The sequence below is a fragment of the Typopeltis vanoorti genome, chromosome 1 (assembly GCF_054136105.1).
Source record: "Typopeltis vanoorti isolate ZY-2024b chromosome 1, IOZ_Tvanoo_1.0, whole genome shotgun sequence".
NCBI lineage: Eukaryota > Metazoa > Arthropoda > Arachnida > Uropygi > Thelyphonidae > Typopeltis > Typopeltis vanoorti.
The window spans coordinates 64,488,984-64,504,957 of record NC_143549.1 but is presented as its reverse complement, the minus strand read 5'-3'; the positions used below and the strand labels follow the sequence as shown (position 1 = coordinate 64,504,957).

Genomic DNA, 15,974 nt, shown 5'->3' with positions numbered 1-15,974 from the left:
TAGTTTTGTCTATTGTTTGTTTATTTAACCCTGTGTTTGTTCCTTTCACCAGATGAAACTGAAGACAGAACATTTATTATTATTATTACTGTAAGACCCCATGGAGTCAAAGACTCATCTGGGAGGTCCTTTTGTCATACACACAGCTCATTATATTGCACCTTAAACACATTCAAAGTCTCTGCAGGTACCACACTCTCAGGCAAGGCATTCCAATCATTCACAACTCTGCATTAAAAAAACCTGCTTCTCACTCCCTTGTTCACATCGCTGGAAGCTGTATAAAGAATACAGCTTCCAGCAATGACTTTTTGTACTCTGCTGATTTCCCACCATTTTATGAAAAACTTCTTCGATGTTCATCTTATAACAACCCCTTAACAACTTGCACATCTCTATCATATTACACCTCTTGCCCCTATCTGCTAAAGTCTGTAAATTGCATCTTCTCAACCTTTCCTTGTATTCAACATTCCAGAGATCAAAAACTACTTTAGTCATTTGCCTCTGGACCCTTTCAACATTTCTTCATCATTTTGAAAACGAGGTGGCCAAATCTGTGCACAGTAGTCCATAAGTGGCCTAATCAGAGCCTTATATAATGGAACAAGAATCTCCTTATGTCTACAAGTCAGCATCCTCTGCATCATTCCCATAATTCGTAGTGTTGTCCTCTAAATTTTAGAACCTTATCCACCACCATCCCAAGATTCTCTTATTTCCTCCACCTCCAACAATATATTGCCACCAAGCATCAATTCTACATCTCATTTTTGTATCCCAAATTTTAAATCCATACATTTTGCAATATTGAACTGGATCCGCACTCTCCTGTGCCCATTCACTCAATCTATTCAAGTCTTCTTGTAAGGCTACAACATTTGCTCTACTCTACATAGTTTGTCCCAACTTTGCATCATCTGCGAAACAACTGAATATACCATCAAAAACTTCCCCAATATCATTAATATACAGGTTAAACAGCAATGGTACTAAAACACACCCCTGAGGAACACCACTAGTGACTTTCCTCTTCTAGGATATTGCTCCTCCCCATACACACCTTGCTGATACCAATCAGATAGCCAATCTCCGATGCTATGTACTAATCTAATATCAACCCCCATGGTATTACTGAACTGTGTTTCAGGAGATTCAGATCCTGCCTGAAGACAAATGAAGTTATGCACCATCAATAAAAATTAAAATATTAATGTTCCAATAATTTTTCTCTAAAGTGAACTGTGTTAAAATAAGAAAAGGAGTCAGTATTAGATGTTCCTACCAGGTTATCTGAGAAAGGATAACACAATGTAGCTTTTAAGATACATAAATGTTTAATAATTTATACATATCAATTATCAATGACTATATAATGTTGTTCTAAAGGGAGAGAAAACTTCTATTAGAAATGTGGAGAACCAACTAGACTTCAGAGCCAATGTCCTTTCCATGGTGCACACATTATTAGTAAGTATGGTTAGCATTATTACTATCATTATTACAAACCTCAATGGAGTTAAGAGTGAAAGGGAAAGTTAATGGGAAAGTTAAATGGTTATTTCGAGTTTTCTTCAAAGCAATCAAGACTATAAGGTCAGTATATTATTAATTAAACACAAGCAATGGCCAGTTTGCTTGGTTTCTGGGATGAAAAAAACCCAACTTTCTAACTCACCTTCTGCTGAAAAGCCTTTATAAAGGTTCTTCACATCCTAGGCAAGACATGAACTTAAGTCTTTCCAGTCAAATGGCATCACAGATATCAAATGAGCTATGGAGGCTACATCATGGGAGGCTTTCCCCATCAAACACAATGCTCAAACTGTCTTAAACTCTTGTTGCTATGAGTTGCCTGGTGTTGTACTACTTACCCAGGTAAGATAGTACAACACTATATTCAGTCCTGAAGATATTTTCAGGTGCAAACTTTGTTTGCTCTCACTGGGATAAAGGATTAAACTAAATTTATCAGTCTTAAGCTCATTCACTGCTTCAGCACTAATGGTCCGGGAATCCATTCTACTCATTCACCAATCTCCAAGAAAAACCTCCTGCTCCCTCACTCCCCAATTCACATCTACTTCTGTGCCTGCTGCTTAAGACCCTGTATAGTGGAACTATAATTTTTTTGCTTCAACACGTTAATATCCTTCACCTTATTATTGCGACAATTGTTATATTCACAATTGTAACAGTAAATTCCCTAAATTTTGCATCCTTGCTCACAACACATGTGAATCCTTCATTACATTCCCATTAATTGTATACACAGCATTCCAATCTTCCCTTCCAAAGTTTAAAACCTTACATTTTGTAATATAGTAAAAGATTAATAGAAACATGAATACACAAGAAATTAATAATAATTTATTAATGCAGATATTTCAATCTGAATCTAACAACTCATCATCATCATCAGTGCACAAAAAAATTCAAAAAATGGAGCAACAACAATGAATTGTTTCCCTCTTCAACATGCATGAACGATTCTAGACTGAAACCATACAATAGATGTGCATAATAAAAAACAAATTCAATAAATAAAATAAAATAGAAGGAAATTAAAAATAAAATAGCAAATATAAAATAAAAAAGAATAAAAGAAAGGGTTTAGTGCTTGCTGTTGATAAAGATGACAGAGAGAAAGAGAGAGAGAGAGATGAGAAAATCTGGAAGAGTTCTATCTTGATCATTCGCAAACAGTAACTATCCACTTTTTTATTTTTATTCTTTATTTTATTTCATTTAATTTTTATCATACCTTATCATGTATCATATGGTGTCAATTTATGTGGCTCATATGTGTTGAAGGGAAAAACAATCCATTTTGTTGCTGCATCTTTTGAATTGCTTGATAATGATCTGTTAGATTCAGATCAATTATTATTAATAAATTAATAAGAAATCCGCATGAGTAAATTATTATTTATTTCTTTGGTCTATGTGTCTTTATTAATATTTGACTCATCCCACACCTCTTCAAGTCTAGTACATCACTTTTATACAGTTCTATCAGCCTCTGAACACACGTTCCATATATTCACAAACTCTAATCCCTTCTCCTCATGCATATCCAAATATATCATATATACTCATTACTGTTGCTACTCACCAGCATAAACTAACTGATTTTCCACTGTAATCTGTTTCTACTACTGCTGCCATCACTTTCTTACTTGTTTGTACTTCGTATCCAAAGCCACAATCCTCTTTATCTTCCCTTCTTGACAACCTGGTTGGGCACGAGGACAGCATCTTTTGCTCCCAAGCTATGAATTTCCTCACCCAGTGCAGAATAACTGCTAATTCCATTCGTGGCTAAATGTATGACAAGTTTACACCTTTCATAGATGGAATTCACATAAAAAAAAAAACGTATGTTATTCACTTGCTTACCATTCTTGAATCATTCATATATACCTTGTTTGGAATATGCCGAATATGAGGATGGTCTGAAAAGTACTCGGCCTAACAAAAAAGGAATTTATAATTTTAAAATTATTTTTATTTTTCAACATAATCTCCCTTAAGACTAATACATTTATTCTAACAGTGCTCCAGCATTATCCTGTCCCTGTAGTGGTTCTCAGTAAGATCTGCAAAATACTCCTCTACAGCTGCAATCACCTCTTGATTCAAAGAAAAACACTGACCAGCAAGAAAGAGTTTTAGTTTTGGGAAGAGACAGAAGTCAGAGAGAGCCAAATCTGGAGAATAGGGTGGATGTTCCAACAATTCATGGTGCAGATCCCTTAATTTTCCCATTGCCAAAACATTTTGTGGGCAGGTTCATTGTCCTGATGAAAGATGATTTTTTTTCTTCTGCAAACTGGGTCTTTTCTCACAAAGTTTTTCATCTAGTCTGGTTAAAAGATAATTAAAAAACAAAATGCCTTTAGCATCCCAAAACACCAATGCCATGACCATTCCTGCTGATGGAACCAACTTTGTCTTTTTTGGCGCTGAACAAATGGCTTCTGTCTACTGTTTTGACTGCTGTTTGGATTCTGATGTGTAATGGTGAATCCAAGTTTCATCCATAGTAATAAATCGATGCACAAAATCAGTTTTATTCTTGTTAAAACACTCCAAGCACTGTTCAGAGATTTTCATGCGAGTGCATTTTTGATCTGCTGTGAGCAAGCGTGGCACCCATCTTGTACAAAGCTTTTTCATTTACAATTCTTCATGCAAAATGTATCCTACATGTTCTTTTGAAATGCCTATGGTCTCAGCAATTTCATGCACTTTTACTCGCCGGTTATCCAATACCATATCGTGCACTTGATCAATGATTTCTGGTGTTGTTACATTTTTTTTGGACATCCTTCACATGGATCATCTTCAAGGCTGGTATAGCCATGTTTAAACTCGGCAGCCCATTTCTTAATTGTCGAAAATGAAGGAGAAGAGTGCCCATAAACATTTATGAACTTCGAATGAATTTCTTTTGCCGTTAAACCTTCTTTTACAAAGAATTTTAAAACCACACGATACTCAATTTTATCCATTTCAAGGGATACAGACAACACTTTTGCTTCAGACAGCTGTATAAAACAAACTACTTGATAGAATGATTGGCAATTTCACATGGATGCTGATGACAGGTGTACTAACTTAGAAAAAAAAATCTCTTGCCGATAGTGTTGTTATCTATGTCGAGGCCAAGGACACTTCGGACCACCCTCTTTATAAAATTGCTTCCATGGAATGGGATAACCGCCACTAAGTAAAGAAGTATGCAATTCTCCCTTAACATTTACAATTCCCATGAAAATAGCAAATGGAGGCCCACATAGCATATGTCTAAATATTTAAAAGTTATAAATTAAGCTAACAAAGTGTTAATTAAAAAAATTCCATCCTCCAACCTTGACAAATATACTTCATAATGACAAAATTGAAAATTATGTGTAAAGTCATGGTTTCTTCAAATCAGAAAAATATCAAAGATGACTGACTTTAATTATTATTGTGCATGTCTAGGTGTCTGTTGATTGGCAGCAACATTTGAATGAGTAATGCATATATAATTCATATATTATTATATATTAATTCTGTAAAATTTATTTTTCCATAATATTGATTTTGAATATTCCTTTTTAGTTCTTATTTAATATTTTTTGTTTCTGTGATATGTAAAGCCCTCTTCAAAAGGAGGCCTGAGACAGGTTCCCCCTCTTCATGGGAGTCTAAGGGTAGCAGTAAAAGTTTGTAGAGATGATAAAGGGTATATGATAGCTCTAGAACTAACATATGCCCTTATCATATACTGGTAGAAAATTTTGCTACTAAGGAATCCACATCTTTGACATGTGGATTCCTATGGTAATTATGAGTGATCACTTTTCCCAATCTGAAGACGTGTGGCTTTCCTGATTATTGACAAATCTAATACTCTCACCAGATTCAGCACTCACTATGACATGCTGTTCAGGTAATTATCCCTTAGCAGCTGTATAAATTATATTTTCTTCCTTTCATATGATCAGTCCTCATGACAGTCTATGTCCTTGTACTTGAAAGCAAGTCCCCTATAACAAAATAATTTGCCCTGTACCAGCTGAAATACAGCAGTAACCAATTATATGTTTTGTGCCATTGGCTTCTATCTCAAACTAACTAGTATTAAATGCACTGCCTCTCAAAACATGCTCATTATCAGTGCACATAAGAAAAGAGATAATGCAAATTAAAATAATGATATCATGCATTGTAACATGCACTTTAATTTTCAACTGTTATTCTAACCTGCCTATCTCTTTTGTTATGTTGAGAATGTTTATGAAATATGTGAAAAAATTCTGCTGTTAATAAATTATAATTTATTAACAGCAGTTGGATTTGTACTTAAACCACTACTATTTAATTTGTACATCAGTAATATAGAAAATGATTTAAGGGGAAGGATCAAGTTGCTGATGGTACAAAACTGTGCAGAGCAATAGTCATCAACATCATCATCAAATTCCTAACAAGTCCCCTCAAGGGATGCACAGGAAAGGATAGTACTACATGAAAAACTTACATCATTACTAACTTCCTATCTACAATTTTCCTCCAAATCAATCTGTTATCTGTCAAGACTCCAACATTATCATATCTTATATTTTTGTCTTCTAAGGCACTATATATTGGTTCTATAATCACTATAATATAGGCACTATAATCCACCTATATATTGGTTGTGCTCTGGATCTTTTTCCTGCCAACCTGGCAGAAAACACTTGTTTTGCTCATCTTTCCTCCCATTCTTTTTAAATGACCATACCACCTGTGAATACTAACAATGCCAAGTTCGTTCCTAATATCCTTGTTTTTAATATGATATGGCCATTGATGCCATCCGTTTATGCTTCTCCTTCTCAATACTCTCATTTCTGTAGTCTCTAGTCTTTGGTCAAGTATTTTATTTCTAACCCAGCTCTCAGATTCATAAGTTAAAATTGGTTTGAACACTGTCTTGTACACATCTAATTTAGTGTTTTGACTAATTTCTCTCTTATTCCATATACATTTATTCATTTGACTTCCTACCATAATAGCTTTGTTGATTCTGTTGTCTATTTCCATATTTAATTTACCATCTTCACTAAAAATCATGCCTAAGTAGTTGAAATGTTTTACTTGTTCTATAGGTTCTCCATTCACAATGCAGTTGATATTTTCAGTGCTTCTGCATATTTTCATTGTCTTTGTCTTGTTATTGCTGACCTTCATACCATATCTATTACAACAGTTATTTAATTTAGTCAGGGAATCTTGCAGACTGGTACTATATTTATTTAGAAGTATAACATCATCTGCATAAAGTAAAGAGCTGACATTAACATCTCCAATTTTGATATCAGGTTTAATACCAGTTTCCTTCATAATGTGATCCATATAGATAATGAATAATAGAGGGGATAATGTACAATCTTCTCTGACACCAGATTTAAAAACAAACCGTCTTCCTGTATTCTTTCAATTCTAATTTCTGACATAAGTATTGCTTGATAAACTGTCCCATTGACACCTACAACTGTAACATTTTGAAAAGCTCTTCTCTTGGCACTGTGCCATATGCCTTTTCCAGATCAACAAAACATAAATGCAGATCTTTGTTATATTATTATTATTATCACCCAAGACCCCATGAAGTCAAAGACTCATCTAGGAGGTCCTTTTATCATACACACAGCTCATCATACAGCACTTTAAATACACTCAAATTCTCTCCAGACACCACACTCCCAGGCAAGCCATTCCAATCATTCACAACTCTGTATGAAAAAACCTGCTTCTCACCCTTGATAGTGCTAGATTTTCCAAGGCATTTGACAGGATACCATATGGACCTCTGTCATGCAAACAGCAACAAACACGGAAATATATGAAACTGGCGACATTGATAAAAGGTAACTGCTAGACAGATATCAAAAAGTAGTATATGGAGGAGTAGAATCCATGAGATAGCAGGTAACTAGTGGTGAGCTGCAGGGCTCTGTGCTTGAACCACTGCTGTTGCTGTTTAATTCGTGCATAAATGATAAGAGAAATTATTTGAAGGGAGATATTCAGTTGTTTGTTCATGGGTAGGGTAATAGTTAATCAAGGTGATGTAGAGAGCTTGCAGGATGAAACATTTAAATAGGCTGACAGAGTATGGGAAAACATAATGGGGTCAATTTAATGTAGACAAGTGTAAAGTTATGCATTTTGGGATAAAAAATTTATAAGCTGCATACCACATTTGAAAGAACTATACTACAGGAAATTGAAACCAGGGATTTGGAGATAGTAGCAGATAGAGAGTTACATTTAGAGGGTATATTGCTAAAGTAGCCAAGGTATCTCCAAGGATTACTTGGTTATTGAAGAACACACTAACAAGCAGAGATTATCATTCCTCTTTATAAAGCTTTGATATGACCACATCTAGATTACTGTGCTCAGGTCTGGGTTTCTTGGAGATGAGGAAGTGGTGGAAAGGATGTAACCAAGATGGTGAGTGGTCTGTGGAATGCTCCTTATGAGGATAGATTGAGGGTTTGTGGGTTGCAAAAGTTGGTTGATAGGCAAAAAAGGGGGAATATGATAGAAACTTCTAACCCAGAAACATTTAAGTTACTTAAAGGATTTTATAGGATTGATGCAGGGGAAATGTTTCTGCACTTGTTTAGAGGGTGCAGAACAGAGGTCATCCCTGGAAACTGAATAAAGGCTGTGAGGACTAGATTTTTTGCTTGGAGAGTAGTGAATGAATGAAATGGGTTGCCTGAGTCAGTTGTGCATGCTTTATATGCTAATAGTTTCCCACAATATCCATGGAAGTACCCATGCAACAATAATAACAATAAAAAAATAATAATAATAATTCATTTTAAAGGATTATAGCTAATAAATGTAATAAATCAGGGTCAACTAGACATACTGTGCTTAATAATAAAACGGTATCTTCCTCTGAATAGTTTCCAAGCAGCATACAATCCTTTTTCATTGTTAAGAGGAATCCCTGAAAATAAAAATTAAAGATATTAATATCTTGCCTAATTGAAAAGTAAAAATCTTAAATAAAGTTAAAATATAGTTAATAGACATAGATGATGATATTTGACAATCATTATTTTAATCATTATTTTTAATGTTAAAAGAGTTTATAAGAATAAACCTTTGGCATAGAAATACTGTGGCTTGCATTACTTAAAAGACATTGACTCTGCCTAGGAGCCCATACAGTTACCCTTTCTTAGTGCATTGATAAAGTTTATTGGCCTGAAGTTTCAAACTGTTGGTTCTCATTAGAGACCAAGCAGAAACCTAAGAAGGTAGGAACCTTTATATCAATACCAGAGCAGTCCCCATGTCAGAAAGTTATATTCTTCATAAATCAACTCTCAGTAGGTGTGTAAGTTTCATACAAAATTATGCAGCATGGAACACTTCAATTTGATAAGATATTGAATAAAGATTTAATCATCATCATCAAATTCTTGACACATACTCTCAGAGGGTGTACAGGATATTATGACAGTACTGCATAAAAAAAAAGCTACATTATTACAGAATTTGGGATAAAAAGTTTATAAGCTGCATACCACATTTGAAGGAACTATACTACAGGAAATTGAAACCAGGGATTTGGAGATAGTAGCAGATAGAGAGTTGAAATTTAGAGGGTATATTGCTAAAGTAGCCAAGGTATCTCCAAGGATTACTTGGTTATTGAAGAATACACATAACAAGAAATGAATTGTTATGTTTATTTATGAACATCAGGAGTATCAGAAACAAGGGAGATGAAATTTTTGGATTGATTGAGTTTATGTGCCCAAAAATAGTTGGAATAAATGAAACATGTTTGAATAGGAATGACATCTTGATGGGAATAGAAATGGAGGGATATGATATTTATCGTGAAGATAGAAAAGGCAAGAAGGGAGAGGGAGTGCTGCTGATGACAGCAGGGGAAGACTGTGCAAGGTTAAGATACAAGGAGAAAAAAGTGGCAGTGGTTTTAAAGCAGTATGGTGTGGAGGTTGATAGAGTGAGATATTTGGTGAGGTATTGCTACAGGCCAGGGAATGTGAAAGGTGTAGACAAAGATATGTATAGGCATATGTATAGGCAACCTGTTGCTACATGTATGTGCCGAAGAATGTGAAGGATCTGTGGTCGGTCTGGCTAAATGAGAAGAACGAAAATGTCAACGTATGTGAGAAGTGTCGGGATAGGCTGGAGCGTTTAGGAATGGAAGCTGACATTGTGACCATAGCAGAAGAACTTCGGCAGGAGTTTATGAAAATGAAAAATGACCATCTTCTTCATGAGGAAGTGGAAGTGCTCGGTAAGGAGATACTGGAAGTTAAAGCTGAGTTTAATGTGTTAAACAGAGAAATTAGGACTATAGAGATTACTTTAGCTGAAGTAACTAGAACAGGATTACATATGGGTGAGTTGGTGAATGATGCAGTAATAAATAGTATGGGAGTGATTAGGAGTCAACAAAATAAAACCACAAGTAGCCTAGAAGAAACGAGATGTCGTCAGATTGGGGGGGGGGGTAAGTAATAGAGCGTTGAGTAATGAAGCTGGGAGAGTCATGCTGAATAGCGTAGAGAATGAGTCCATGAGTGTGGGCTTGAATGAAGTTAAGAGTGGTATGATATATGGTGATTCTATGATTAAGGGTATGGAGAGTGGTATGCATGAGGAGTGCTTGGCTGATGGGACAATAGAAAGAGTGGCTTTAGCAATAAAGAGAGGGCATGAAGCAGACAAGATGATAGTTATGGTGGGTATGAATAACCTGAGAGGTAGTATAAATTAGGTAGGAAAAGATTTAAGAACATTATTAGATATTGTGAAGAGGAAAAGTGTCAATGGGAGGATAGTGTGTGTGTGTGTGTGTGTGTGTGTGTGTGTGTGTGTGTGTGTGTGTGTGTGTGTGTGTGTGTGTGTGCACTGCCTCATTTTGACAATTACGAGTTAAGTAGACGAGCAATGATAATGAATGATATGATTGCAAGAATGTGCAAAAAAAGAGGTCTGGAATTTGTTGATATTTGGAGTGTGTTTGAAGGAAAAAGGCAGTTGTATGCTAGAGATGGACTGCATCTTAACATGGAAGGACATAAGCGATTGAAGAAGTTATTGTTTTCTGAACAAGTTGAAGTTATTGGGCAGGGAAACTAATATTGAAAAGGTTGAGTGTAAGAGAGAGAAACTTTAGCACTGATTGTATATTTATTGACCCTTATATGCAGAATAAATTGCAGAAGAGAGGGGATAAAAATCAGCATGGGACTACGAAAGTTAGTGACTTATATATCAGTTCTAAAGCCGGTACAAGATCTAGAGGGAATCTGCAATTTTTGTATACCAATGCTAGATGCATTCGAAATAAGAGAGAAGAATTTTTGGCATTAGTCAGTGCAATCTCACCAAAAGTTGTAGGCATTAGTGAAACTTGGCTATCAGCAGATGTGGTCACTGGAATTGAATGTGATGGGTACAGTATTTTCAGGGAGGATAGAGAAGATAGAAGAGGGGGAGGAGTACCGTTGATGATAACTGATGTGTTACAGCCAAAGAAAGTAGTATATCAAGATGATAGACATGTGAATGAGAGTTCATTTGAGGCAGTCTGGTGTGAAATAGTGACCAATGCAACCAAATATACAGTTGGATGTTGCTATAGGACAGGGAGTACAGGGGAAGATATTAAATTCATGCATCAGCAAATTAGTGCAATGAGTGAAGGCTTAGTGATTATTATGGGGGATTTTAATTACGGTGATATCAATTGGAAGGAGGAAATATCACGTAGCAAAAAGGAAAATGAGTTCATACATCTTCTATGAGATAATTACTTGAAACAGCACATAACTGAAGGGACACGTGGTGTGAGAGTGTTGGACCTGGTTATTGGTTCAGAGGTTATATGCATAAGTAAGGTGTCCTCATTACCTCCAATTGGTGAAAGCGATCATGTGGTATTGACTTGGGAGGTTGCAAAATTTGTGGATTTTTCTGTTAAGAAGGGGTATATACGGAACTACAGTTTAGGCAATTATAACAAGCTTCAGAGTGAGCTTGCAGCCATCCCATGGCAGAACATATTGCATGAGAAAGATGTTAGCAGTACATGGGATAAAATCAGCGGGTATCTGAGGAAAGCAATATCAGATTGTGTCCCCATGGTCAGGAGGTCAAACAAGGCAGGCGTTAGATGGATGAGCAGTAGTATCAAGCTTGAGCTGCAAAAAAAGAAAATGTTATGGAGAATTTACAAGGAGAAAGGCGACCAGTACACCCATGAGCAGTACAAGGCTCAAGCTAGGAAGGTTACCAGCATAGTAAGAAAAGCTAAATCAGATTATGAGAAGACCTTAGCCAAAGAGATCAAGGGTAATCCCAAAGAGTTCTTCCACTATGTGGCAAGTAAGAGGAAGAATGACTTCGGAAGGATAACTTTAGTGTGTGTACTGATGGTATTGAGGTGATAAAATCAGATGTAATAGTCAAGTTACTGAGTGAATCACTTTTCAAAAGTCTATCACCCAAGTAAAGATATCTCTATACCTCTATCAATACCTAATGTGAGAATTGAAGCTAAAGAATCAGAGGTATTAAATATATTTCAAAATTTAAATGCAAACACTGCTGTAGGCTTAGATGGAATACCAGCTTGGGTGTTGCGTAAATGTGCAAAGGAATTGTCAACACCTCTTACTTGGATATTTAATTTACGTTTGAACTCTGGTATTGTCCCTAGGGAGTGGAAGTTAGGCAAAGTGGTTCCTTTGCATAAGGGTTGCTCTAAAACTGCGGTAGTTAATTACAGACCAATCACCATCTCAGGAGTAGTGGTAAAAGTATTGGAAAAGTTGGTTCAAGACAAAATTCAAGAATGGGTGGATCAGGATATGATACTCTAGAGGCCAACATGGTTTTGTTAAAGGTAGATCCTGCCTTAGCAATCTATCAACTATTCATAATAGAATAACATCTGAGTTGGACAAAGGAACAGGCTACACAGTGGTACTTCTGGATTTTGCTAAGGCTTTTGACAGGATACCCCATAGAACACTGTTACGCAAATTGGATCAGATGGGAATGGATATTAAATTGGTGATATGGATAGGAGAATGGCTCAGGGAGAGATACCATAAGGTGGTGTATGGTGGAGCAGAGTCCAGAATGAGGCAGGTGACCAGTGGTGTGCTTCAGAGCTCTGTGCTTGGGCCAATGTTGTATAATTTGTATATAAATGATATAGGAAATGGCTTAAAGGGAGATATTCAGTTGTTTGCTGATGATGCAAAGATGTAGCGCAATAAAAAATCAAGCTGATTTTGAAAGTTTGCAGGATGATTTAAATAAGCTGGTGAAATGGGCAAAAGATAATGGATGTCAGTTCAATGTGGAAAAGTGTAAAGTCGTGCATTTTGGGATTAAAAGAATACCAGCTGTGTACTACATTGATGGAAAGGTACTCCAAGAGATTGATGAGGCTAGGGACTTAGGGGTATTGGTAGATAGGGAGATGAAGTTCAGAGGACACATTGCTAAGGTGTCCAAGATTGCACATAGGATTACTTGGTTGTTGAGGAACACACTGACATCCAGAGATAAAGAGGTTATTATTCCCCTTTATAAAGCATTGATACTTCCACATTTGGAATACTGTGCTCAGGTCTGGTCACCTGGATTCCTTGGAGATGAGGAGGCTGTGGAGAGGGTTCAGAGAAGAGTGACCAAGTTGGTGAGTGATATAAAAAATTCCCCCTACATTGATAGATTGAGAGCTTGTGGATTGCAGAGATTGGTTGATAGGCGAAGAAAAGGGGATATGATAGAAACATTTAAATTACTGAAAGGTTTTTATAGGATTGATGCAGGGGAAATGTTTCAGCTGTGTGACAGTGATGGAAGAACAAGAGGTCATCTCTGGAAATTAAAGAAGAGTGTGGTTAACAAAGGTGTCAGAACAAGGTTTTTTGCCTGGAGGGTGGTGAACGAGTGGAATTCATTGCCTGACTTAGTTGTGAGCTCTTCGTCTGTAAATGAATTCAAGAAGAGATATGACAGATATTGTTTTGCTAGTTTGGGTCTCCCATGACAAGTCTACTGACTCCATGGAAATATCCGTAATAATAATATTAATAATAATAATAAAAAAACCTGGCTTAGTGAGCAAGCAAAGGGAATTCATTAATCGGTGATTTCAACTACTGCAACTTTGACTGGAATGAAGTGATAGCATCAAGGAATAAGAAGAATGAATTTCTTGAGTTCTTTAGGCAGTATGTAATGGATGGCACATGAGGATTAAGAGGCTTAGATCTTGTTATATCATCAGAGGATGTGATTGTGAATGTAGCATCTAATCTTCTCCCAGTTAGCAAGAGTGACCATGAAGTAATCACCTGGGTTGCAGCCAGTCACACGAGAACTTCTATAAAAAGGTGAAATATGTGGAACTACAAGGCTGGTAATTATGGAAATATTAGGAGACTACTGGGAGCTTCAGTGTGGAAAGAGTTGAGTGGGAAGGATACAGATGCTGCATGGACATTGATCAAGAGCTATTTAACAGCAGCAATGTCTGAGTATATCCTAAAGGTGAAAATAATAAACAAAGTAGGAGTAAAATGGATAAATGAAAAGATTAAGCATTAAATCTGAAAGAATCAAGCCCTGTGGAGGCAACACAAGATGAATGTTAGTAATGATCGGTTGCATGAGGAGTACAAAGAACAGACCAGGAAAGTAACTCAGTTGGTAAAGGCAGCAAAATGCAGTATGAGAAGAAGCTAGCCAATCAAATTAAGAAAAATCCTAGCTAATGACACTGGCAGATTGGCAACCAATGTGGAGGATATAGTTGAATTATTCAATGATCAATTTATCAGTGTATTTCATCCTAGTGAAGGCAATATCAGGAGAAGATGGAATGTTGACGGTATTGCCTTATTAATATTAAGTAAACTTAATATTAATAAGGCAATGTGATTTGACAGCATATCACCACATATCTTGAGGGAATGATCTATGGAATTAATGCCGCCTTTTGGCACAACTATTAACATGAGTCGTGCAACAGGACAAGTCTCAAAGGAATGAAAGGTTGGAAAAATTGTTCCACTTTACATGGAGGGAAGAGAGATAAGACTAAGGCTACAAATTATAAGCCAATCTCTGTGTCTGGAGGTTGTTGTTGTTGTTAAGGTATTAGTGAAGTTGGTGAGCACTAGGATTCAGAAGTGGATTGATGATAGCAGTATTCTTTGTGATGATCAGCATGGGTTTGTTAGGGGAGGTCATGTTTCAGCAGATTGCTGAAACATGACCTCTCCTGACAAATTCACTTGATAAAGGACATGCAGTGGTGTACTTGGATTTTTAAAGGGCTGTAGAGACTGCCTTTGAGAGACTGCCACATGACAAGCTAGTAGCTAAACTGAAACAGATGGGATTAGATAAGAATCTAGTAAGTTGAATTTGATTGGCTGTTTCACAGGTATCAGCAGGTTGTATATGGAGGAGTGGTCCCAAAAGGGGAAGATCACTAGTGTAGTGCTGTAGGAATATGTTTTGGGACCATTATTGTTTAACTTGTATGTTAATAACATTGGGACCGGATTAACTGGAGATGTGCAGCTGTTTGCTGATGATGCAAAGTTGGAAAGGGCTATTAGAAGAATAGTGGCTTTACTGGAGGATCTGCTAGATTATGTGAGTGGAGCTATTAATTTAATGTTGCAAAGTCCAAGATCTTGACTTGGACTTTGCAACATTAATTTGTTGAAAATTTTGGATGAAAATGAATGAAAAATTTTGGAGGAGGTGGAGGAGATGATCTAGGCATGATGGTAGACAGAGATTTGAAGTTTATGGGTCATATTGCTAAAATTGTAAGAACATTCCAATTGGATTACAGCAATAATGAGGAGGACACTGACATGCAGAAACAAAGAAGGTTATGGTTCTCTTGTTACAGTCATCCATTCATGCAGATTAATGAATAAAAACAAGGACTGATATTAAGTGACATATGGAAATTGCTTATTAAGTCTTCTTTTAACATCAGAGATTTCGACTTCATATTCTATCATTAATTGCAGACAGCTAATGTGCCATGCAATTTCACACTTATTTGTTAGAATGATTTTTTTTTTTTTTTTCTTGTAACAATTTTTCAGCATTTAATTAATTTTGTAATGTATTTATATATTTTTGATGTTTATTAAGTCCCAATGAAGCCACCAGTTCTATTTTAGGTGTGCAACACTAGTAGATATATTTTTCATATTATTATTATTAATATCTAACCTCAATGGAATCAAAGGACTCATTGCGGGATGTCTACACATTCTCATGCCAAAAGAGCATCGAACTATGCTTTGAACCCATTCACAGTTTCTGCACTCACCACACTTTTAGGCATTGCATTCCACTCAGAAATCACTTTCCATGGAATGGAG

General features: G+C 36.2%; 1 protein-coding gene across 2 annotated transcripts in view; it reads right to left on the bottom strand.

The window, feature by feature from the left end:
• The window catches only part of LOC150110047 (acetoacetyl-CoA synthetase-like), a 515,069-nt gene that overhangs the window by 318,519 nt on the left and 180,576 nt on the right, over nucleotides 1-15,974 (bottom strand). For both annotated transcript variants that reach the window (XR_016548138.1, XM_090390896.1), the window contains exon 10: nucleotides 8,420-8,500. Coding sequence is in view for 1 of the 2 variants with exons in the window: in XM_090390896.1 (XP_090247022.1) it covers nucleotides 8,420-8,500 (81 nt within the window). In the remaining variant the exon portion in view is untranslated. The remainder of the gene's footprint in view (nucleotides 1-8,419; nucleotides 8,501-15,974) is intronic.